The sequence below is a fragment of the Archocentrus centrarchus genome, chromosome 1 (assembly GCF_007364275.1).
Source record: "Archocentrus centrarchus isolate MPI-CPG fArcCen1 chromosome 1, fArcCen1, whole genome shotgun sequence".
Taxonomy (NCBI): Eukaryota; Metazoa; Chordata; class Actinopteri; order Cichliformes; family Cichlidae; genus Archocentrus; species Archocentrus centrarchus.
In genome coordinates, this window is record NC_044346.1 from 8,739,407 (window position 1) to 8,761,937 (window position 22,531).

At 43.1% G+C, this 22,531-nt stretch overlaps 1 protein-coding gene across 2 annotated transcripts; it reads left to right on the plus strand.

Moving 5' to 3' along the window:
• The first annotated feature begins 409 nt into the window (after positions 1-409).
• LOC115780901 (bromodomain-containing protein 4-like) lies at positions 410-20,306 on the plus strand. 2 transcript variants are annotated; one of them, XM_030730328.1, is made up of 22 exons: positions 410-484; positions 2,093-2,254; positions 3,580-3,820; positions 3,909-4,001; positions 6,169-6,306; positions 6,430-6,562; positions 7,009-7,604; positions 7,768-8,139; positions 8,508-8,636; positions 9,760-9,981; positions 10,136-10,359; positions 10,443-10,540; positions 10,627-10,872; positions 11,319-11,417; positions 11,501-11,899; positions 12,940-13,548; positions 16,142-16,239; positions 16,446-16,563; positions 18,537-18,670; positions 18,833-19,014; positions 19,566-19,806; positions 19,899-20,306. In XM_030730328.1, the coding sequence occupies exons 3-22, from the start codon at positions 3,692-3,694 to the stop codon at positions 19,965-19,967; spliced, it is 4,329 nt and encodes a 1,442-aa protein (XP_030586188.1). In that variant the 5' UTR covers positions 410-484; positions 2,093-2,254; positions 3,580-3,691; the 3' UTR covers positions 19,968-20,306. The 2 variants fall into 2 exon arrangements, with proteins under 2 accessions (XP_030586188.1, XP_030586198.1); XM_030730338.1 differs by having other exon boundaries at positions 11,322-11,417.
• Positions 20,307-22,531: the final 2,225 nt, after the last annotated feature.

A 22,531-nucleotide genomic window follows, 5' to 3' on the forward strand; every position in this document is an offset into this window, starting at 1 on the left:
ATTTTTTTAAATGATCATTATTTAGTGTTTTCAGGTTCTTCCTTTGCTGTCCAGGCTGCTCTGGTCGTGTTTTGTTCTCTCCTTCGTAGAAAACTTATTTCCAGAGAAAACAGATGGCAGCTGGGTGGCCTACGTGCCGTGCGTGCCGGGCACATTTGACCACCTTGCTTGTCGTCAGCTACATAAATACATATGTCTATCAGTATAATATATATACATATAAATTTTGGAGTCGGTTATTTATTTAAACCAAACGGTTTAGCAGGAGGCGCAGCAGACGCTCCTCAGGCTGAAATGATTACAAGCTATTGCGTGATGTTCCTCGGGGAGAGGGAGGGGGAGAGGGAGAGGGGGAGGGGGCGGAACTCTAGGTGACATTTCAGCCTGCCCCCCGTGCGTCTGACGTCATCGACGTGAAACGGGACTGTTTGTTCTGGATTTGGGGCGAGGAAGGTCTGTGATCGCTGACAAGCGACCGAAGAAGGTAAAAATAACATTTATTGCCTTTTTGTGGATTACACTGGTACATCTAACGAAAGCTTACAACCCCGGGGTTTCGATAAAATGCTTCCAGCGGGCGTCGGTGGCGTATTTCCCGCCCGCTCAGTGAGCGCTTCGGGAAGCGGAGCATGAGCTGTCTGCGCAGGCCTTGCACCGGCTCGGGCACGCGAGGTGGATCGGGGTTTTTTTAGCTTTTAAGTGCGAGCGATTTGGTGTTGTCGTGCATATTCTGTGTTGTGTCTTTGTCCTCTTACCACTCGTGTGAGGCCGTTTTTGTAGCAGCGGACTCTGCGTGTTGTCAGTGTGCACGTTAGCTGCATGTCGCTATCATGTTAGCCAGTTAGCTGCTAGGCTGTTTGTTTGTAGCCCCGTAGGCCGTATTCGTGACACAAGTTACGTCCTCTCGTTAGCGTAGTAAAGGCGCTGTGGCGCAGAAGCTCATGTGAAATGTGCCGTACGTCATTTCGAGAATATCAAGCCTGTCCAAGTCGTATTCTGAAACGCAGTTTACGTGCGCAGCTGTCACTTGATCACAGTGGAAATGGCGATGCGCCGACATGGAAGGTTAGCTGTGGAGTAAAGTTGTTTTGCAGGAAATTGTGTCGTGTTTGTATAAATTGCGCGTTATTTATCACAAGTTTATGACTCAGTTGTCGGCAGTGGCGGAGTAGTAGCATTGTGTGACACGCTTCGCAGTCTGATTACGTCCAGTCGCTTGATCGATAGGGTTTCTGATCGTTTACTGATCTAATCAGCTGCGACACCGCTGCGTTCCCTTATTGTTGTGTGTAGTTTTATGGAGTTGCGTAGTTTGGAGAATGACCTTTGAGTATTTCCCGCAGTATTGTTGTACTTTTATTTTTGCTTTTGGTCTCAGGCACTCATTGCAGTGCTGACTGTTGGTCAGTTAGAATTATTATGAGTATATTACGTATCCGTATACGTTAATAAGGTGGTTTAGGACCACTGCTTAAAGGAGTCCACTTAACTGGGGCTTTTGTTGTTGTTTTTAACTTTACTGCGTGGAACTGTTGCAGGACACAGGCTGTGGTGCAGTTTTCACTAACATACAAAGAGACATCAATAAACCTTTCTCTTTTTTTATTTAAATGATGCTTTTGGTCTTTAGTAGAAGAAACTCATAAGAAACTGTCAGGTGATAAACTAAATGCTGGCTCTTGTCTTTGATTCATTCTCACCGAGAAATTCCTTTGACCACAGTGGTATCAAAGGTCATCTGAGGCATGCCAAGGTTGTAGGTCAGGTGGAGTTCAGTTTTTATCCAAAAGAGTGTTGCATTAAATACACTACATCGTCATCCAATTTGTTTTAAAATCTCTAAACAGAAACAGTAACACAAAAGACCTATAAAACCATGTATTATATAGGTGCAAAAAACAGTGATCATGACAGTTAAGAAAACTTTATTAAACCTGTGAGGTCTGTGAATTAAAGCTGGATCAGCAGGCTGTCTTGGGCTTTCAATTCTTTATTTTCTAATGTGGAATTGTTGTTTTATCCGGAAAATTTAAAAAAAGGGCAATTTGTACAAATGTTAACTAGATAAATTGACTGTAGTTTCTTACCCCAGTTTCTCACAGGTGTGACACTCAGCTCTCTGTGTGTTGTGGTTTTTGTGCTGCCTCAGCGTGTCGCTGACAAACATCCCACATTACCCCGGGAAGTTGCCACCTCCCCAACTGAGATATGATCACACAACTGGATTAGACCACAGCTGCACAGCAACAAACATGTAAGTCCCCAGAAAATAACTGGCCTTTGTGACTGCAGTTGAGAGGGTTTAATAATGAAGTTTTCTTCTGCAAAATAATGACCACTTTTATCTGTGGTTTGAAAGTTAAGATGTTTAAATTGTATTATTTTTAGCTGTTAAAAAGATCATTATTGCCTTTTGTCTGCTTACACCATAAAAGGCTAAATAAAATTGCTTTCACCAGTCAGTATCTGATGTCCTCACATTTCATTAGACTTTCTAGCAAAACACACATACTCGCAAATTTCAGTCATACCTGCACCCCAGTTTTATCTTGTATCTAGTCCAGTTTATAAAACTGCTTCAAATTTTTGATCAAAGACAGTTAAAGTCCAAGCATGGACTAAGTTGTCATTACCAGATAGACAGCATACAGCCTTGTACTTAAGACTAGAAAAGTACTTTTTTACTTTTCATGGAATATATTAAGGTGCTTTGGAGTTGGTGTAAATGCTTCTGTTAGCTCATAATTCTTCTACTTGGATAAGGTATGCATTTGAAGTTCTGCCTCATCTTATTGAACTGTTCTGTCAATTCCATTTTGCTCTTAAGTAACAGATTATTTAAGAGCAAAAATCCACAGTTCAGCTTTATGTAAAAGATCTAAAGCTGAGCTGTGGATTTGTATGTAGTAATCAATGTTTTGTAGTCTTTGTGCATTTAGCTTAGGTAAATACTCTGCATTGTTTTTGGAAATTGTATAGCTGGTGAAACCTGTAACATGTTTACACTTTCTGCTTCTATTCAGTGGATCAGAAGTGTTGCAGGTGAACAGCCATAACAGTATTTGATCTTAAGCAGTAAGTCAGTATTTATGCTCCAATGCTGAGAGCTAACAGTTTGAAATTGATGTGGAATACATACTTTTGTTTGTGCATTTAAACAGATGTTGAGTCCTCAGTAGCTGATTTCTGTTTTAGGACAGTAATTTCAAAATGACAAAATCAGATGCTGAGTTTGAGTCACAGCTGTCAGAGCGACTAAAGCCTCAGAGATGAAGTCTTTAGTGTTCTTGGGTGGGAAAAAAATCCAACCTTTTGCGAAGTTGTCGTTTTCTCACACGGAGGCCTTTGAAGCTGTACTGTAGAACAAAGTACACACCCTGGGTTGTGATAGTGAGACAGATGACAGAGACGGAGCATGTAAAAAGTGGTTTGATATTGACTGTGGTGTGATAGTGGTTTGGTTTCAGATTTGAGGTGTGACAGCAATGCTAGATGTGAGCTGCATTCTCAGAAAGTTGAGTCAGAAGTTTTTCCTCATGACGGCTGCAGAGATGGCGCTTTTCTCAATGATTCTTTCAGAGAGTCACGTGAGGAGTGTAATGGCCTGAAGGGGGTCCCCCCGGTCCCACCTGCCCCTGCCAGGTCCAATCTGCCTAAACTGTCTGCTCAGCCACTGCAGCCCACCAGTGCGATGGGAGACGGACTGGAGGCAGGCAGCAGCCAGAACCCTCCCTCTGCCCAACCACCTATCCCCTTCAACCCTCCACCCCCTGAAACATGGAACCCCTCCAGACCCAAACGACAGACCAACCAGCTGCAGGTAGGAGCACATTGCTTTGTGAACTGCGTCTGCTGGTTAAACTTCACTTTGACTTATGTATTTATATATATTTTTTGCTCTTTTTCAGTACCTGCAAAAAGTGGTATTGAAGACATTATGGAAACACAATTTTGCTTGGCCCTTCCAGGCTCCTGTAGATGCCATCAAACTCAATTTGCCTGTGAGTCACATGTTTGTGTGTGTGCGTGTCTCAGTGTGCCTGTAATTAGAGTGGAGCACAAAAAAAGCACTGTAACAACTACTAAATAAATTTCATATGCAAAGTTTCACACAGTAGTACAGGTGAGGGTGTCATCCTGCAGTAAAACATACCGTTGACTTTTCTGCTTTGGGCTTCCACAAACTGTGTGTGCGCGCTTTTCTACATACTTATTTCCTCATTTGGCACATTGTTACAATGGACTTGAATACTTTAGTTGAGCGGGGGGAAAACTCTCCATTGGTCTTCTAATTATGGTTACCAAGGAGACACACCTGGTAGTACCTTTAGTCCTGGCATTTACTTTTTGCTGCAGGTGTTGGCTTTTCAGAGGAACAACGTCAAGGATGCATCTAGGGCTGCAGCTGCTGTTTCTTTTATATGTTTTTTTTTTTTTTTTTTTTTTTTTGGTGTGTGTGTTTTTTTTTGTTTATTATTATTATGTATGCTGCAGTTGCAGTGTGATCTACTAATAATGTGTAGATTTACATAGTAAGAAGCTGCCAGTTCATTTTAATAGTAACCAACATTCTGCCAAGAGAAGCACAAATTAGCAGTACTAATGAAAATAATACCGTGTAATCACAGCTCTTACGTAGCCGGTGTGTTTCTCTCTGAAAAGACTTTGGCAACTCAGATAAGTGAGAGGCAGCTGAAGGAGAATCGTTCTGCTTTAAATAAGGTTAAGTATAGCTCTTCTGATAGAAATTGCCGGGACTGTGTGAGATCCTGAAATTCAGGTGGAGCGCAGGATTTACCCAGAGGAGAGCTGGATGAATGTCAAGAATCAAGAATGCCTTTATTAGTCCCACAAATGGGGAAATTGCAGTTAACAGAACATCCATCCAAAACAAAAACATAACACAGACAGGGGGGGACAGATGTCTGAGGTCATGCAACCGTTTCACAACGGCGCTACCTTTAGCAGAGAGACAGAAAGAGATACACTGGGATAGTTAGGTTCAAAAAAATCATCTCATACTGTGTTCATAAAGAACACCTTACGAGGTTCCAAAAAACACCTCAGCAAAAAGCATATTGCACATATAAAGCCGGGATAGCAGTATGGTGGGTAGGGTCAGGGTCAGGAGGGGACGCAGACGGAGACGAGAGGGTGGGGGCATTGTGGAGCCCAGATGCCAGCTCCCAGGCAAGTTTGCTGATAGTGATGGAAGTTCATCAGCAGCCTTGGTACACCAGATCCAGCTTCACAAATCACAGAGAGGGCTGAGGGGGATAGCGGCCTTCACACATAGTTCTGGGATTCGAACAGTGTGCAAGAGACGCTCTCACAGCAAGCAGCAAGCAGGAAAGATAGGGAGGGCAGGGAGAGAGATAGAATGCGACCGTCCCCGTCAGAGGCTGGAGCAAGGAAGGAATGGAATGTTTTGGAATGTTTTGCTCTGTTTTGCAAGGAATGTTTTGTGTAGAAGACCACGAAACATTATTTACCATCAGATCCTGAGCCGTCCACGTGTTAATCAAGATACTGTTATGTGCCACATGCATAAAAACACATTGTTTTGGATAAAAGTGTGTGGGGAAAATGATGCTCAGCTCTGTGACCTGTGTAAACACCTTCCTGGTGATTTTGTGGGCTGTATAGCTAGCTTCAGCTCACACTGAATACAGTATGAAGTTCATTTTGTAAATTATTGTCATTATGAGAGAAAGGAGGATTATCTCATTTCAAAACATGAAGATAGTGATGGTGAAAATGCTCAGCTCAAAGCTTCAAAATGGGATTTCACTAAACAGCAGGTGACGTCACGGTGGGTACGTCCATCTTTGATACTGCAACTGGAAACCTGCTAATATTTGATTGATTTATTTATTTTCCTCCTCTTAAAAATAATTAAAACGATTAATGAAATATCAAGAGAGCGTCTGTCTTTTGTCTATTCAGTAACCCATAAATTGAGTTCAATCAATAATCCAGAGCAGCTTTCCTGAGTCGCTTTATATGTTAAATATAAATATATTAAAATGCAAAGCTACAGAGTATTTAAATGTGTGCATGTAATAGTAAGTTTTCTTATGAATGCCGTTGCACTGAGGCAGTGACGCATCTTTAATCATAATGTTGAACCCCTCCTTACATTTATGTGCCTTTGTCTGGCTCTTTAAGGACTACTATAAGATCATAAAGAATCCTATGGACATGGGCACAATAAAAAAACGCCTGGAGAACAACTACTACTGGAATGCCCAGGAGTGTATCCAAGACTTCAACACAATGTTCACAAACTGCTACATCTACAACAAGGTCAGCCACAGTAGAAGTTGTATGCACGTGTGGCTTCAATAACAGCATTGTCCTGCTCAAAGACATTAATAGATATACAATGGGCTAATGCCCTCTGCTGTTTTCATGTGTTTGTGTGTTTAGCCTGGGGATGATATTGTGCTAATGGCAGAAGCCTTGGAAAAGCTCTTTCTCCAGAAGATTACAGAGATGCCGCAGGAGGAGACTGAGATTGCTGTGGTTACAAAGGGACGTCGAGGAGGCAGGCGGGAGACAGGTAATGTTTTATTCATTAATATTTATTTTTATAGGATGCAGAAGTGTTTTTTCTTGCCTCTGCATCAGTAGAAAAGGTGCTATAACTTAATGCTAGCGGTCGTATTTGTACTTGTGTGAATTCCTGGTATACACTTAAGATTTTGAAGAAGAGTTTTCATATGTCAGTGGCAGTGATATGCAAATGCTACTAATCTAGCCAGCTCAGCTTGTATGTTTGGTTCCATTGTTTTCTGCTCTCCTCCACCCACTTAATCAGCCACACCTATTGTGGAACTTTTATTGACAAATCAGGTTTTGGTTGTTTCATGCCTGTTGGGGATCTCCCTTAAACCTGTTGAACAGTTTGGGTATGGTAAAGTAGGTCTTGGCAAGAATGGTTGGGGTTATTTTCTGTGGTTTCATCTTTGTGCTCCTCATGTTCACATTTTGTATTCCTTCTTCCAGGTCTGATCTCAAAATCAGATTCAGGGCAAGACTCATCATCCCCCTCCACCACCCCGCATACACGAGGCTTTTCATCCCCTTCAACCACTCCACATACCCGTGGTGCACCCGCTCCTCAAAGTTCTCCTGTCTTACCCTTGGCTCAGCCTCTGGCCCAAGCCCTGGCTCAGCCTCTGGCTCAACCTCTAGCTCAGCCTCTGGCCCAACCCCTAACTCAGCCTCTGGCCCAACCCTTGGCCCATCCTCTGGCTCATCCGCTGGCCCAACCTCTGGCTCATCCGCTGGCCCAACCTCTGGCTCATCCGCTGGCCCAGCCTCTGGCTCATCCGCTGGCCCAGCCTCTGGCTCATCCGCTGGCCCAGCCTCTGGCTCATCCTCTGGTCCAGCCTCTGTCTCAACCTCTGGCTCAGCCTCTAGGCCAGCCTCAGCCTCCCCGTGTGCCTCCTACACCCACAAACCATCTGGGACTGCAATTCTCACTCTCCACTTCAGACGTCCTGGCCCAGGGCATGACATCTGTTCCCCCTCCAACTGTGACTCACCCAGGCCTCCATCCTACTGCCCCCATACTGCAAAGCTCCCCTGCCCTCATCAAGGTAAGACAGAGGTCATCATCCATTCTCACTAAGACACATGCTGATTTACCTTACAATATAAAGTGCCTTGAGGTGAATGTTTGTTGTAATTTGGCGTTCTATAAATAAAACTGAATTGAATTGATTTTCAGCTCCTGACCTCTAAACTCTTCTGTTCCAACAGCAAAGGAAGAGCCAGAAGAGGAAAGCTGATACCACGACGCCCACCGCCAACGATCAGCTCAGTGAATCATCTCCTGTTTCTGCTGAGACTCGGCCACGCCGAGACAGCATTCGCCCAACAAAGCAGCCCAAAAGAGAAGCATCACAGCCAGACTCTCAGCATCACCTTGTAGGAGGCTTGGAGATGGGAGGGACAGGAACACCGAAACGCCAGGAGCAGTTGCGTTGGTGCGCACGTCTCGTCAGAGAGATGCTGTCTAAGAAACATGTGGCCTATGCGTGGCCGTTTTACAAACCTGTTGATGCGAAAGCTCTCGGCCTTCATGACTACCATGAAATCATCAAGCACCCCATGGATCTCAGCACCATCAAGGTGATTTTATTACAACCTTTACAAACCTGTTATTACAGTTGGGAAGGGATCAGCCTCAGTAAGAAAACTTTGTGTTGATACCAAAGTTTTTGCTATGTTGCAGGTTTGTTTTCTTTTTTTTTTTTTTTTTTAAATCTTTTTGCCATAAACTTTAACAAATAATGTTTTATGCAAAAGTATGACTTAGGACGCAGTTAAAATAACCAAGAGGATGTAAATCAGGAAATACTGGACAAAAATAAGAACTTGTCAGCTTGCAGGTCTCAGTTTTGTAAAAGGTTATAAAAAGAGAGGATCATCTTTAAACTTTAAACTTGCTCAATTTTGATCCATACCGTTTGTTTTTTTTGTTTGTTTTTTGCCTGCAGAAAAAGCTGGACAACAGACAGTACAGAGATGCTCAAGAATTCGCAGCAGATGTCAGGTTGATGTTCTCCAACTGTTACAAATACAACCCTCCAGACCACGATGTGGTGGCCATGGCCCGTAAATTACAGGTAAGCCACACATTTTACACACTGTCTCGCAAACCATAATAAACAGGATATACTCTTTACACCCAAGTCTTTGGATACCCCTCTAAACCTGAATAAAAGCAGTTTCCAACATCTCATAGAAATCATTCAATGGAAGTGGAAACTGAATTTGCCAGAATTAATGAATGTATAGGAAAGATTTTCAGGCAGCACCAAAGAAAAGTCAGGAGGGAGGGGAAAAAAACATTTGAAGGGAAAAGAAGTGCTTCTAAAATAAAACTGAGTCTGTAAAGGGCCAGTTTACCAAATACCCACCCTCCCTGGTAAGAAAGTTGGAGATGTTTTGATTGACAGAAGGCTCTAAAATGTACCTTTTTTCATTATTATTATTTTTTAATACAATTGCACATCTGTATATTTTTGCCCATAACACATATAATAAAGATAGTGATGCTTTTTTAAAATCTTTGCCACAGGTGGATCCACAGCTCACTGTTTTATCATATTAACTAATAGTCACGGATAAGAGGAAAATGCATAGGTCTCTGCATCATGCAGCACAGACCCGACAGCTTACTGCTACATGTGGCACGACTGAACAGTCATTTGAACCAGGAGATAAATGTTTTCAGATTTAGTCAAATCTTGCAAAGCTGATGGGATAATGGCCCAAAGCATACTGTGAAAACAACCTAAGAGCTTCTTAAGAGAATGAAAAGGTAAGTTCATAAATGTCAGTGCTCACTCGGCCTCACTTGCTGAAGACGGGAGCAAATAGCAGCTGAAGAATGCTGCAGTAAAGGCCTGGCAAACCATCTCAAGAAGGAAGCTCAGCGTTTGGTGTTCCAGACTGAGTCCTTATCATCCGAGTCATCTTTAATTTGTGCAAATGAAAATACAGGGAGAGTTTAAAAAAATGGCTGTAATTTTGACGGGTACTGTATATGTAATATCTTCATTAAACCCATTAAAAGTGAAAGTCAGTCACATCTTGATTGCTTGAATTACTGATAAACAGTTAACGAACATTGTATTAATGTTATCTAGTTTCACACCATTTGGACTCCTGTAGAGAGAATCTGTAGAATATGTTTGTGGTTCCACTCAAGCTCACAGTTTTTCTTGCTGTCCTCTCGTCCTACAGGACGTGTTTGAGATGCGTTTCGCCAAAATGCCCGATGACCCCGAGGAGCCAGTCCCTGTTCCCACACCGTCGTCGGCCCTCCACCCTGCCCCCTCCACACGACAAGTCCCACCTCCTCCTGCTGCCTCAGAAGACGACAGCTCGAGTTCTTCAGAATCTGAGTCCTCAGGAGGAGACTCGGAACAAGAAAGGCAACAGCGACTGGCAGAGTTACAGGAACAGGTTAGACGAGGGGAAATTAAGGGGGAGGGAGGCTAATGAAACAGAACAGGTGGGTGGGCCATGCAGAACACTGAAACATGGGTGAATGCTGGAGCTCAGAGAATCGAATGTGCAGTCTCTTACCATCTCTTTAACATGTGTCCGTGTCCTCTAGCTCAAAGCTGTCCATGAGCAGCTGGCAGCGCTCTCCCAGCCGCAGGCCAGCAAGCCCAAGAAAAAAGAGAGGGAGAAGAAGGAAAAGAAGAAAGAAAAGTACAAGAAGAAGGTGGGAGTAGAAGAACCTGTGGAGACTCCTCCGCTTGCAGTGCTTCAGACGTCTAAGAAAAACAAAAGTAGTAAAGAACCTATCAGTGCAAAAAAAGAGAGGAAAAAGCCCAGGTAGGTTTTCCAGAAGGAAAAAGCTAAGAAATGTTATTGTGCCTCTGTTATCTGGAGCTAATCTAATATTTTGTTGTTTGCAGTAAGAAAGAAGGAGTTAAAAACACCCGGCCTGCTGTACCCCCTCAGCCTGGGCCGACCCCTCTTGTCCCTTCAGCCTCTCTTGAAGAGGTTGACATAGGTACGTATATTACAGGAAATGTGATTGAGTTTTGTTTATATGCATGCTAAGGACCTTTATTAACCTATTGTAATGCTTTCCTATAGACGTGTCTGCTGACAGGTGCAAGCCAATGTCATATGAGGAGAAGCGCCAGCTGAGCCTGGATATCAATAAGTTGCCTGGAGACAAGCTGGGCCGTGTCGTGCACATAATCCAAACCCGTGAGCCTTCGCTGAAAAACTCCAATCCGGATGAGATTGAGATTGATTTTGAGACGCTGAAGCCCTCCACACTGAGAGAGCTGGAGAAGTACGTCTCAAGCTGCCTCAGGAAGAAGAAAAAACCATCAGGTAGGCTTTTTGCATGCTTAACACTTATTTTGAAGGACTTTGACTTAGATTTTATTTTTTTTTTATTCCAAAGATTTTTGTGCAAGTCTCAGCTGAGGATTCTGGTTTTTAGCAATAATACCTGAATATACATTTGAGCTGTCAGTCATCTGAGACGTTTTCATTTAGACCAGCAACACCAGGTAAACTGTGAGTTTACCTCGAGGACAGGTAAACTGGCTTTTCTGTTCCAGAAACAGAGCTAACTTCAACTTTGAGAAAAAATTATTAATTCTGAATTATCAGTCATTGAATAAGATAAAATGCCCTCTATTTGATGTGCACTTAACATTACTTTCACACGTTGGAGAGTTTACATTTGAAGACGCGTCACTTCTTCTGTTCTTATTGGAAAAATATGAGTGATGTTGTGTTTGATCTCTGAATGTTGTGGCTCTTTGTTTCAGCAGAAAAGCCTCTGGAAATGACAAATGTGACAAAGGTGAAGACGGGATCCTCATCTTCAGGCAGCAGTGACTCCTCTGATAGTGAAGACTCTGACAGTGGTAATATACACTCAGCACTCTGCACCAGCGTGTCACAGGTTTATTCTTCAGCTTCTTATTTCTTCATTGTGCTGTCTGTACAGGGCTGGTTCCCAAGCAACAGAAGAAGACTTCAACTAACAAGGACACCAAGAGACAGCAGCACCAGTCCCTCGGTAGTGGAGTGGGCCAAGTCACTCTTCAGCCTCAACCTCAACCTCAGCCTCAGGTGGTTCAGTCCAAACCACCGTATATCCCCCCTCCCGCCGTCCCTGTCTCTGTCCCCTCTCTGGATTCCTCTCAGCTGTTGGCTCCAGCATTTGATCCTCTGGCCCACTTCATGAATTCACACCTGACGCAGTCCAACACGGAGCCTAATGTAACCATTACTACTGTTGGTGCTCCTGTTGCCTCTGGCCTCCTCAATACAAATGCACCTATTAACCAGATGCCTTCTGAGACACATCCTTTCTTAAACCAACATCCTATTTTACCTTCTCCAGGTATGTACGCTACAGCAGGACTCTGCTAAAAAAAACAAAACAAAAGTTCATCTCATCAAGTGCCATTAAAGGTTACCTATTGTGTTTTCCCCTATTTTCTGCCATATATGTAATATTACACTGATGCATGCTCATTATCAAACACATAGTGTGTTTTTGCATGCCAGTTGACCAATAATGACTGAAATATGGAGACGGTGCCAACGCTGAGCATTTCTGCTTTTGAACTGTAGTTTTTCAGTAATAGTATTAATAAAAATCCAGATTCAGACAACCGGGATTTCTTAAATAACAAAACTAATGAACAAATGTGGTTAATTTATGTGGCTTTCCATATCATCAGCTAACTTTTTGATCTAACAGGCAGTCAGGATGCCAGGAAGCTCTTAGATTGTTTTCAATCTAGCATGAGCATCACTGCTAATGTACTCAAACTGAAGGCTCATCATCTACCACAAAACACACATCAACCTTTAGGCATCACTATAAGTCTGACTTCCATCTTGCTCCTTTTTAGAGTTGTACTCTCACAACAGAACAGCTTGGTGCACTTTGCTCTTCTCATCCTCCTCCAGTTCTGGTTCAAACATGCCTGAATTATTCCAATATTACATCTTGCCATTGGGTAATTCCTAGTAGTTTAAAGTGTTTGAGTAGAGCCACAAGCAAGCAGATGAAGTCACAAATGAGAGAAGGAAGAGCAGATAAGTAATTTTTTACAATTTTTTTTTTTTTTAAATGTCTTTGAGTAAATCAAAGATGGTGCCATTCTCTGAAATGAAATGTAGAAATAAAAGAACATGACATTAAAAAAAAAAAATTGACAATAAAAAATGTCCAGGATACTTGGTCAGCTGATAATATCCATTGGTTGCCCATTAAAAGTCTGTGTGTGGGGAAATGTCAATCTAATGAGAGGTGAGGCTTTAGGGGCTAAAACAATCCCATGAATGGAACTTTCATGATATGCACAACTTCCTGTTTCATGTTTTTTTTTTTTTTTTTCATGCCTTTCCCATTCTTCTCTTCCACATTTGCAGCAATCCACAATGCTCTTCCCCAGCAACCATCAAGACCTAGCAACCGTGCAGCGCCGCTTCCACCCAAACCTGCACAGCCTCCTCCATCCTCCCTCCCTTCCCTGCCTCCATCTTCCTCACCCCAACTTCAGCCCTCACTTCCTCTTACCCTCCCGCAGCAGCCTGTCCCCCGCCCTCGCGTCCCGTCACCGCCATCCCACGGCATCCTGGGCACCCTCTCGGCGCAGCCCCCCCAAGCCCTGCTGGAGGACGACGAAGAGCCAACACCCACCAGTTCTGAAACCCCACCACTCAGTCAGGTCCACAACCTCCTGCAGTCACTTCAGGCCAGACCCACCACACAGACACAGCCACTGCACACGCATTCTCCTGTGCAGGTTGCCTCTCAGCTGGGGCCGTCAATGCACACGCAGGTTATGACGACAACCGCCCCCGTTCTGACGCAGAGACACAGCTCAGGCCACGCGCACATGCAGCAGTCATTCCCGCATACGCACACGTCAGTACCGCAGCAGCAAAAGGGCGGGATCCTGCAGCAGAAGGTACAAGAGTTGCAACAGCACCAACAACAGGCATCGCCACGAAGCAAAGCAGAGCCTTTCGCAACAGGTAAGGTCCTTAATGCCTAATGGTCACACACACTCCGAAAGCTGCACTAGTGACAGATGCTGTTGCTTTTGAGTAAGAAGCTGCTTTGCAATCATGTGCCCTACACTGACATCAACACACTGGAAAAACTCTAAGCTACACTTAACTAGGAAAGTTGGGAAAAACAGATGTTCTCTGATGCAGTGTGTGTAACATGCAAACAAGAGCAAAGCACACACAAAAAAACACCTGTCATTGCTTCCACGGCAGTTACAACATATTTCTACTATAGTGCCCAAACCCTGTGAAATCTCACAGGGTTTGGGCACAGGTAGATAGATCGATGTATCTTATAAACTTGGGTATAGGGCATAAAGACTGAAGCATGTAGACTGTATGATTGATAGTACATACTGAATCGGGGCTAAAAAAGCACAGCTGCTTTCCTCCGCTGTTTGTCTAGATGCTACCGCCTCCTTGGTATGGTCTTCAACAGCTGGAGGACTCAATACAAACAAAGCTTCTGCTGATACAGCTCAGCTAGATTTTCATCTTTGTTGGAATTCCCAACATTACTTTGTTTTGCTTTTTCACAAGAGCTAGTGCTGAGTTGATCGGTGCATTTAATGCTGCATTTCTATTGGCTGGTCAGAAGATGCCCATTGCAAAGTGATCATCCTAAATTGCTGTTACTGATGATGACCAACTCTGAGCATTCATCACATGTAGGATCAACCTTTGTTTCTCTGCCACAACCTAAGATATCGCCACAGTTAATTAGTGTTGTCCACTTTCACCTGGGACAGTCCATACGCAGCTTCACTTTTTTTCCTTGCCCTTCTGTCATTTTAAGGGACAAAAGAGCTACATTTTTGTAATAAATGGGTGCCATTCAGGGTTATGAGAAATTGGAGTAAAGGTGCAGTTGGGTTTTTTTCTTTTGTTTATCTTTTAATTCAAAAACACCATTTTAAAAAATAAACAACTACAGGAGTAGGAGTGGTTTAAACAATGGTTTTTAAAGATAGAACAGTATTGTAGTTCTCAGAATACTTCAATGTACTGTACCAAGTAAAAACAAATTTTAACAATGTACACTGCTCAAAAAAAAAATAAAAGGAACTCTTTGGAAATAGATCAGATCTCAGTGGGGGGAAAAAATTATACTGATATGGACTCGGTAACATGTTAGGGATAAAAATTCTCAACCTACGTTCAGCTGAATTAAAAAAACACTTCAAAAACTCCCAGATCTGGACAAGGGCATCACAGAGGACAACGTCGATGGACCAAAACATAATGTCTCAGAGCTGGTCTATTGGATTTAGTTCAGGCGAGCGTGGGTGCCAGTCAGTGGTATCAATTCCTTCATCTCCAGGAACTGCCTGCATCCTCTCACCACATGAGACCGGGCATTGTCTTGCACCAGGAGGAACCCAGGACCCACTGCACTGGCGTAGGGTCTGACAGTGTTCCGAGGATTTCATCCTGATACCTGATGGCAGGCAGGGTGTCGTTGCCTAGCCTATAGAGGTCTGTGCGTAACTCCATGGATATACCTCTCCAGACCATCACTGACCCACTACCACACCGGTCATGCTGAACGATGTTACAGGCAGCATAACGTTCTCCACGGCTTCACCAGACTCTTTCACATCTGTCACGTGTGCTCAGGATGAACCTGCTCTCATCTGTGAAAAGCACAGGGTGCCAGGGGTGAACCTGCCAATTCTGGTATTCGGCAGCAAATGCCAGTGGCCCGCCGAAGGTCATCTTGTAGGGCTCTGTGCAGCAGTGCTCATCCTGTTCCTCCTTGCACAAAGCAGTAGATCCCAGTCCTGCTGATGTGTTAAGGACCTTGTACGGCCCTGTTCAGCTCTCTTAAAGTAACTGCCTGTCTCCTGGAATCTCCTCAAAGCTCTTGAGACTGTGCTGGGAGACACCGCAAACCTTCTGACAGTGGCACATATTGACGTGCCATCCTGGAGGAGTTGGACTACCTGTGGAACCTCTGTAGGGTCCAGGTATCACCTCAGCTATCAGTAGTTTCACTGACTCTAGCCAAATGCAAAACTCTTGAAAAAACAGTCAGAAAAGATGAGGAGGGAAAAATGTCTGTGGCCTCCACCTGTTTTGGAGGTTGTCTCATTGTTGCTCCTCTAGTGCACCTGTTGTTGATTTCATTAACACCAAAGCAGGTGAAACTGATTAACAACCCCCTCTGTTACTTAACTGACCAGATCAGTATGTCAGAGGTTTAACTCGCTTGACGCTATGCTCCTTTAAATTTTTTGAGCAGTCTATTTTGTCATACATACATTTGGCCATACGGTGGAGCAAAATGTCTTTCTTTTAAAGGATTGCTACATCTTGCAAGGCTTCTATTATGTGACCTGTGGTCACAGTTGAAAAAGCTACAGTACATGAGGCTGCTCCTGTTGCATAACAGCACCGCAAAACAGACCTTAAAGATAAAAGTTATAAATTACTGCATAGTCTGTAATATTGACCCTAATTACTGGCACCCATTAGACATAATCATTGTAGACATGATAAATGAGCCATTAAATGAAACGGTGGTACACTGCAATCTCTCTCCCCTCCCGTTTTTCAGGTTGCCTGCGTGACAGCCCCTCTCCTCTGATGCACTCTCCTCCGATGCCTCAGTTCCATGCAATGGGACAGCAGTCGCCTCCACAGACCAAGAAGCATGTAAGTGATCTAGCATTGACTTTGGACTGTATGTCTATCTGGACTCCAAGCAAATGCCTCTCTGCATTATATATTTAAGTATGTATTTTGAGCCCGTGAAAGCCTAGAGGCATAACTGACGAGTCCAATAATCCATTTAAATGTTTAAAAAAAAAAAAATAATCAATTTGACAAAAGTGATTTTTGATTTCCTTCATGCTGTACAGGAGCAGAGGTCGAACCTGGTGGGGATCAAAGAAAAGTTTCCCCAGTCACCAGTACTGCCCCCCTCACCCTTTAGCCCTGGCGTTCGTCAAGATGCACACAAACCAGACAACAAACACCGTGAGTACAAAAGCGTGTATCTGTTTTACAATCCAGTCATATATAAAGCCATAGGAGGTCACATTTACTTTTTCGGTAGTTTTTCCAGGTATTTTTGTGTTTCAGAATGTGCTCGATCCTCATGTTACTGCATTTCCATTGAATGCAGAAAGCTATTGTTTGGATTCTGAGTTATCTACAGTTTAAGTCGTGTCCAGTTAACACCTTAGTGTGGAGGTAGTCATTTTCATTTTAAAAAGCATCTATTCAACTAATATCTTTACCAACTAACACACCAGAAAATAACATGAGAATTCACGGTTTGCGTCTTGCATATGGATGTAGTAGTAATATAATAAGACGGTGTGGTCAGCAACACCTGTCATTTGTTAGGGGCGTGGCCAATCAGACAGAAAAGGTGGGTGTCTTTTGTCATTTCAAAATCTACCGTATTTTGCGGACCGTAAGGCGCACTGGATTATAAGGCGCATGATAAAACATATGTAGAGCGAAACAAAAGCGTCAGGTAAGTTGAACTTTATTCAACTCATTCCCAATAACTCAGAATATTGTTCAGTTGTAACAAATACAGAAAAATACACACATTTTAAATCATTCATCTCCCACAAATCCATCACATTCCTCATCTTCAGTGTCTGAGTTGAACAGTTGGGCGATTTCAGCATCAAGCATGCCGGGTTCCCTCTCGTCATTATCCGAGTCAGTCTCGTTGTTCCTGTTTTGTTTTGGTTGCAGCACAGCAACCATTTAATTGTTAATAAAAGGGCAACTTTTGCTGGCAATCTCTCGCCATCTTCTTCAACTTCTTAACAGACGCTACAATATATTCTTTATTAATGAGGGTAAGAACAAGTCATTTCTTCATTTTATATATAAGCCCTTCACAAATCCTGTGCACCTGTATATTTACCGATATATAAGCAAAGAAAAAACATAAAAAAAAAAAAAAAAAGGAAATCCCTTTTTGACTCAACACCGGAAACCTGAAAACTCCGCTGTCACCGTGTTTTGTGTACATACAGCGCTCGTACTGCGCCCCTTCATACGCTGTGGCATCGCCCGGACCTCTCTTTGGCACTGAGGGGGACAGCACACACACACACGGACCTCGATTCGTCCTTTAGCGACTTCTAGTGACTTTTGAGACAGCCAACAGCGAGATTTGTTGCACAAAAGTTGGCAACAGCGCCGGCCGCCAATGGCCAGATTACGCACAAATATCCGGGCCAGCATAGATGGAAATAAGCCAAATCCATCGTCGTCTTCTGCGGTTGACTGCGTACAGTTTCCATTTTTGGATCAATGCTTCCACTTCTTGTTGAATTTATCTCCGTCGGCTTTCCACACCTGCTGCGCTGCACTCACAGCTTGTTCCTGTCTAATATTGTCAGTAGAGTCATTTTGTGAATCGATGATGGACTATTTTGCAGAATTCAATGAGGCCTTTGAACTGATCTGCCAGACCGGAGGCCATATTGCTGCAGACCACGCAATGGTGCAGTGGTGTGGATGCCTCAGCCGTCGGCGGTCAGATGGCAGCGCTCAAATTACACTTACTGACATTTTCTAACTATTTGAAAAGCATACGTGTTACCCCCCTCCCCCCCGTCGTACGCTTTGGAAAATGTCAATATTTGTGAAGCCTCCCTTACCAAAGTCGCACTAAAACATTTCGACAGATTCTTGAGCGCAGTGTACCACATAAAATTGTTTCAAGGTCAGTAAGCACGACAAGAATTTATACATAAGGCTCACTGCCGATTTTTGAGGAAATCTAAGGATTTTAAGTGCGCCTTATAGTCCAAAAAATACGGTATTATCCCACCCAGACTACAGTACAATCCTGGAGGTTAAGGTTAAAAGTTTCCAAACCAAAATTTGTTGAAGTTATTGGATTTCAAAATGAAAACTTAGTGTGGACATGGCCTAAGGTGCGTCGTATGTAAGTGTTTCTCTTCCTTTGTCTCCTTCAGGATTAGATATGAAGCCATTGGATGGTTCTCGCCCCATTTCCCGTCTGCCAGACTCGCCTGCACCACCCTGCTCCCAGCAGGACAACAAAATCAAGCAGGAACCCAAAACCCCCATCGCTCCCAAGAAGACACAGGTGTGTAGAAGCTCAAGATGAGAAAATAATTTCATAAACCACATTAAACCAGACTGCCCTTCCTGGTTTATCTTTTTTCTGTTCTTCATTTAACCGTTTTTTTTTTCCATACCCTGGTCTTTTTCTTTTCCCCTCTTTTGTTTATTTTTATCGGATGTGAAGATAAAGAACATTGGTTCTTGGGCCAGCCTGGCTCAAAAGTCCCAGTCCACACCGGCGTCCTCGGTGCGCTCGTCAAGCGACAGCTTCGAACAGTTCAAGCGGGCTGCAAGAGAGAAGGAGGAGAGAGAGAGACAGCTGAAAGCACAGGCTGAACAGGCCAGGAGGGAGCAAGAGAAACTGCGGTGAGTGGGACGTGTAACAAGGAAGGAATGAGAATCTGCATTTTCATGTAATAAAATAATTTAGCTTGATTTAAATATTGCTGGCAGAACAAACCATTTTTAATTTGTATTATTAATATCACTCTTTACCACCTTATTGCTTTTGCTCGTTGGTGGTTTAATATCCAAACCATTTATGTAAGCTGCTTTTCAGCATCCAGCCAGCTGATGTTAATGTCAAACAGGATGGGCTGATATCCTGACAGAGCAGATTTAAACACGTGTTGATGTAAAATATTGCATATTAGGCTTTATGGCATAATCATGAAACATGAGATGTGTGGGTCCACTGATTTGGGTATTTTTAGTCAGTTCCACTCTTTCAGCTTTGTACGATTTCTTCCTTAATAATTTTACACTCAGTTTGTCTTGGCCTAAAGAATCTGCTATTGTTTTGGGTTGTATTTATGTCCGACCTTCATTGGAATAAATGGCAGGTGTCACATGATACTGACTGACGAGCTGCTGCCAGCTGTCTCACTTTTTATTTGCTTATTTATGTTTTGTTGTAGCCGTGACGACGAGGACACGATGGAGCAGGCGCGTCGGGCGCAAGAAGACGCCCGCCGTCGCCAGGATCAGCAATCGCCGCTCGCTCCAACACCTCCCGCCTCAACTCCACCCACCCACTCCCCACAGGCCCCACCCACACAGCCGCAAGCCCCCCCACCCACCTCTGCTGCACAAAACGCTCTCGACCAGCAGAGGGAGATGGCACGGCGCCGCGAACAGGAGAGGCGCAGGAGAGAGGCGGTATGAAAAAGGAGAAACGTGAATGCTTGTATGAATTTCTATTTTAGGATCAGCCATTAATGCTGCTTCTCCTTCTCCGGTCTCTTCTACAGATGGCAGACACCATCGACATCAATTTCCAGAGCGACCTGATGGCCATTTTTGAAGAGAACCTGTTCTGAGAGGAAGAAGAGGCACGAGAGAAGGACCTGTAGGCACACAGAAGCAGATTTCCAGAATGCTTACAAATGCCCGTGCTCTGACGCACACGGTCGCTGCTTACACACATCTGCATACACAGACTTAATAGTAACTGTCCCTTTCTCTCAGCAGTTGAAACAGCTGGTTTGTGTCGTGAATGAGAGACGAGGGGAAGTGAAATTCAAATAAGAAGCCCTTTTTCTTTTCTTTTTCCAACCTCAGATACATTTTGGTGTCTGGTTTGGTGTTTCTGGTTATAGGTCCTTGATCTCCAGGGACAACAGTTGCAAATATTCAGCCCCCCCCCCCCCCCCCCCCCCCCCCCGAGGATGTGATCAAAAAAAGGGGACAGAACGTCTATATATATATATATATATATATATATATATATATATATATATATATATATATATAAAAAAAGTGATATGGTGACTAGCAGGATATAATTTAAGTAAAAAGTAAAAAAACCTTGATCTTTAATGTGTATAGAGAGGGACGAGGGGTAAAAAGAAGAAGAAAAAAACAGGTGAACAGATAACAGATCACTTTGCTTTTATTTTTCTCTCCTGATCTTGTCTCTTATTTTATTTTAAGTTGGATTTTTAACTGGGAGGGTTGGGCTGGGGTGCTCGAGTTTGTCAGGTTAAGCAGTCATCTGAGAGTCTGTCGTTTCTTCTGAAGGCACAGTGGGGACAAAACACCGTGGTCACACACTCACACACTTTTTCTAAGACCTCCTTCCTCCCTTTACTTCCTTCAGCTTCTCTCTCTCCAGTTACCAATGGAAGAGGTGGAAGAGAGCAACGAGGAAAGAGCGATGGCGTTTTTAAAAAGTTTCAGTGTGTCCTTCGCCTTAGTGCTCTGGCCTGTAAACTAACGATCACACCCCACAAATTATACATATTATATATAAATAGAAACATAAGTATAAATATAGATATATAAATATATATATTCTATACGATGAAAAGTCAACTGAAAAGAACATGAGAGGGATTTGGATTGCGGGGAGCAAAGCTCGTCTCTGTGTTCATCTCTGAGCTCTGGTTTTGATTTTGTAGAAATTACTGTAAAGAAGAAGAAAAACTTTTTTATGATTCTATTGAAAAGATTGTTTTTGTCTCTTTGTTCTCAACTTTTTCTTTTTCTGTTTTTGTTTTTCTTTCTCAAGTCTATGCCAAAACCAATCTATTGAGTGCTGAAAGTTCATTCACTTTTTTTTTTTTTTTACATGTACTTCTTTTCACTTTATATCAGAGGTTTTGTTTTTATTGCTATTTAATTTTCCTTTGTCCACCCCCCCCCCCCCCTTAAACCATGCAGTAGTTTGCTCTGTAATAGTTTTTAAGCGGTTCCACAAATCATCTTATGTGACTACTTTACTAGGCCCCCGACCCATCATGCTCTAGTTCGATAAATCCACACTTGACTCACTGAGTACTTACATCCTTGATGCATTATTTCTGTTTATCACGTTTTCAGCCTCTTTGCCGTCTCATCTGCCACTGTCTCCTTCCCAGCTTCTGTATAATAGGTTCTGATTCTGTCTTTGAGTTTTTATTTTTGAAATGTTCTCATCTTCCATGGTAACAGTTTTGGGATGTTGTGTGCCATTGTGTTTGGAAGCGGGAGCCCACCCCCACCCCCACTGTCTGTAGGTTGGCCCAGAGATCTGCGAGTGTTTTCGATTCAATAATCACCTTTTTTTTTTTTTTTTTTTAATGTTCTACTCGTTTCCTTCGTCTTTTAATATTTGACTGTTTTTAAGTTTCTTTTCTTTTTCCTTTGCTATTTTTCTTTTACCCAGAACAATGTGTTGGTATGTTGGTGCGTGAAGCATTGAGGTCAATAGATTCATCTTGTTCAGATTATGGAGTACAGCATCTTTTTTTAAGAAAAGTATTAAAATAATATTTAAAAAATATTTCGGTGCTCCTGTTTTTTGTCTTGTGAATTGAATATACAAACAACTGAGCTATCCAGTGTCCTCCGGGGGGGGTGCGGCAGGTTCCTCATATTGCGCACTGAAGAGTCACCGTTACCACCTTCAGCCCACAGTGTGATGGCTCTGCAGTGTGCACAATCGGCACTGCATTTTAAATGCTCGTATGTGCAAGTATGTGGACAGCAGGTTCTTTTTAATGATTTGGCTCAGTTACCTCATTCCAGCCATCTTCACTGTTTTTCTGGGTGGGGGTGGAGGTGGGGTGTCTCCCTGGACAGGTCACAAGCCCATCATAAGGCCAACACAGATAGCAAGTTGTGTTCACATCAATCTATAGCCAATTATTACTCAACATGCATGTCTTTGGACTATGAGGAAACCCCACCCCCCATGTACAAGGCCAGCTCACAGCTGTTCCAGCTTTATTATCATGAACTGTGAGCTGCATCCTTATCACCCAGCAGCCTTGCTGGTGACACAGCAAATCAATCTGCATCTTTCAGAGTGCAAGTGGGTTGGTTGCCCAACACATACATTGTTGTAAAGTGGCTTTGACCACACCGTTACAGTTGTATAGAGTACATAAATGTGGAATTATTC

Bases quoted from the DNA above. Each gene is read 5' to 3' on its own strand.
- LOC115780901 (XM_030730328.1), top strand. From the start codon at position 3,692: ATGGGAGACGGACTGGAGGCAGGCAGCAGCCAGAACCCTCCCTCTGCC. The intron at 7,605-7,767 runs GTAAGACAGAGG...CTGTTCCAACAG, and splicing joins GCTCCCCTGCCCTCATCAAG to CAAAGGAAGAGCCAGAAGAG. The intron at 10,360-10,442 runs GTAGGTTTTCCA...TGTTGTTTGCAG, and splicing joins AAAGAGAGGAAAAAGCCCAG to TAAGAAAGAAGGAGTTAAAA.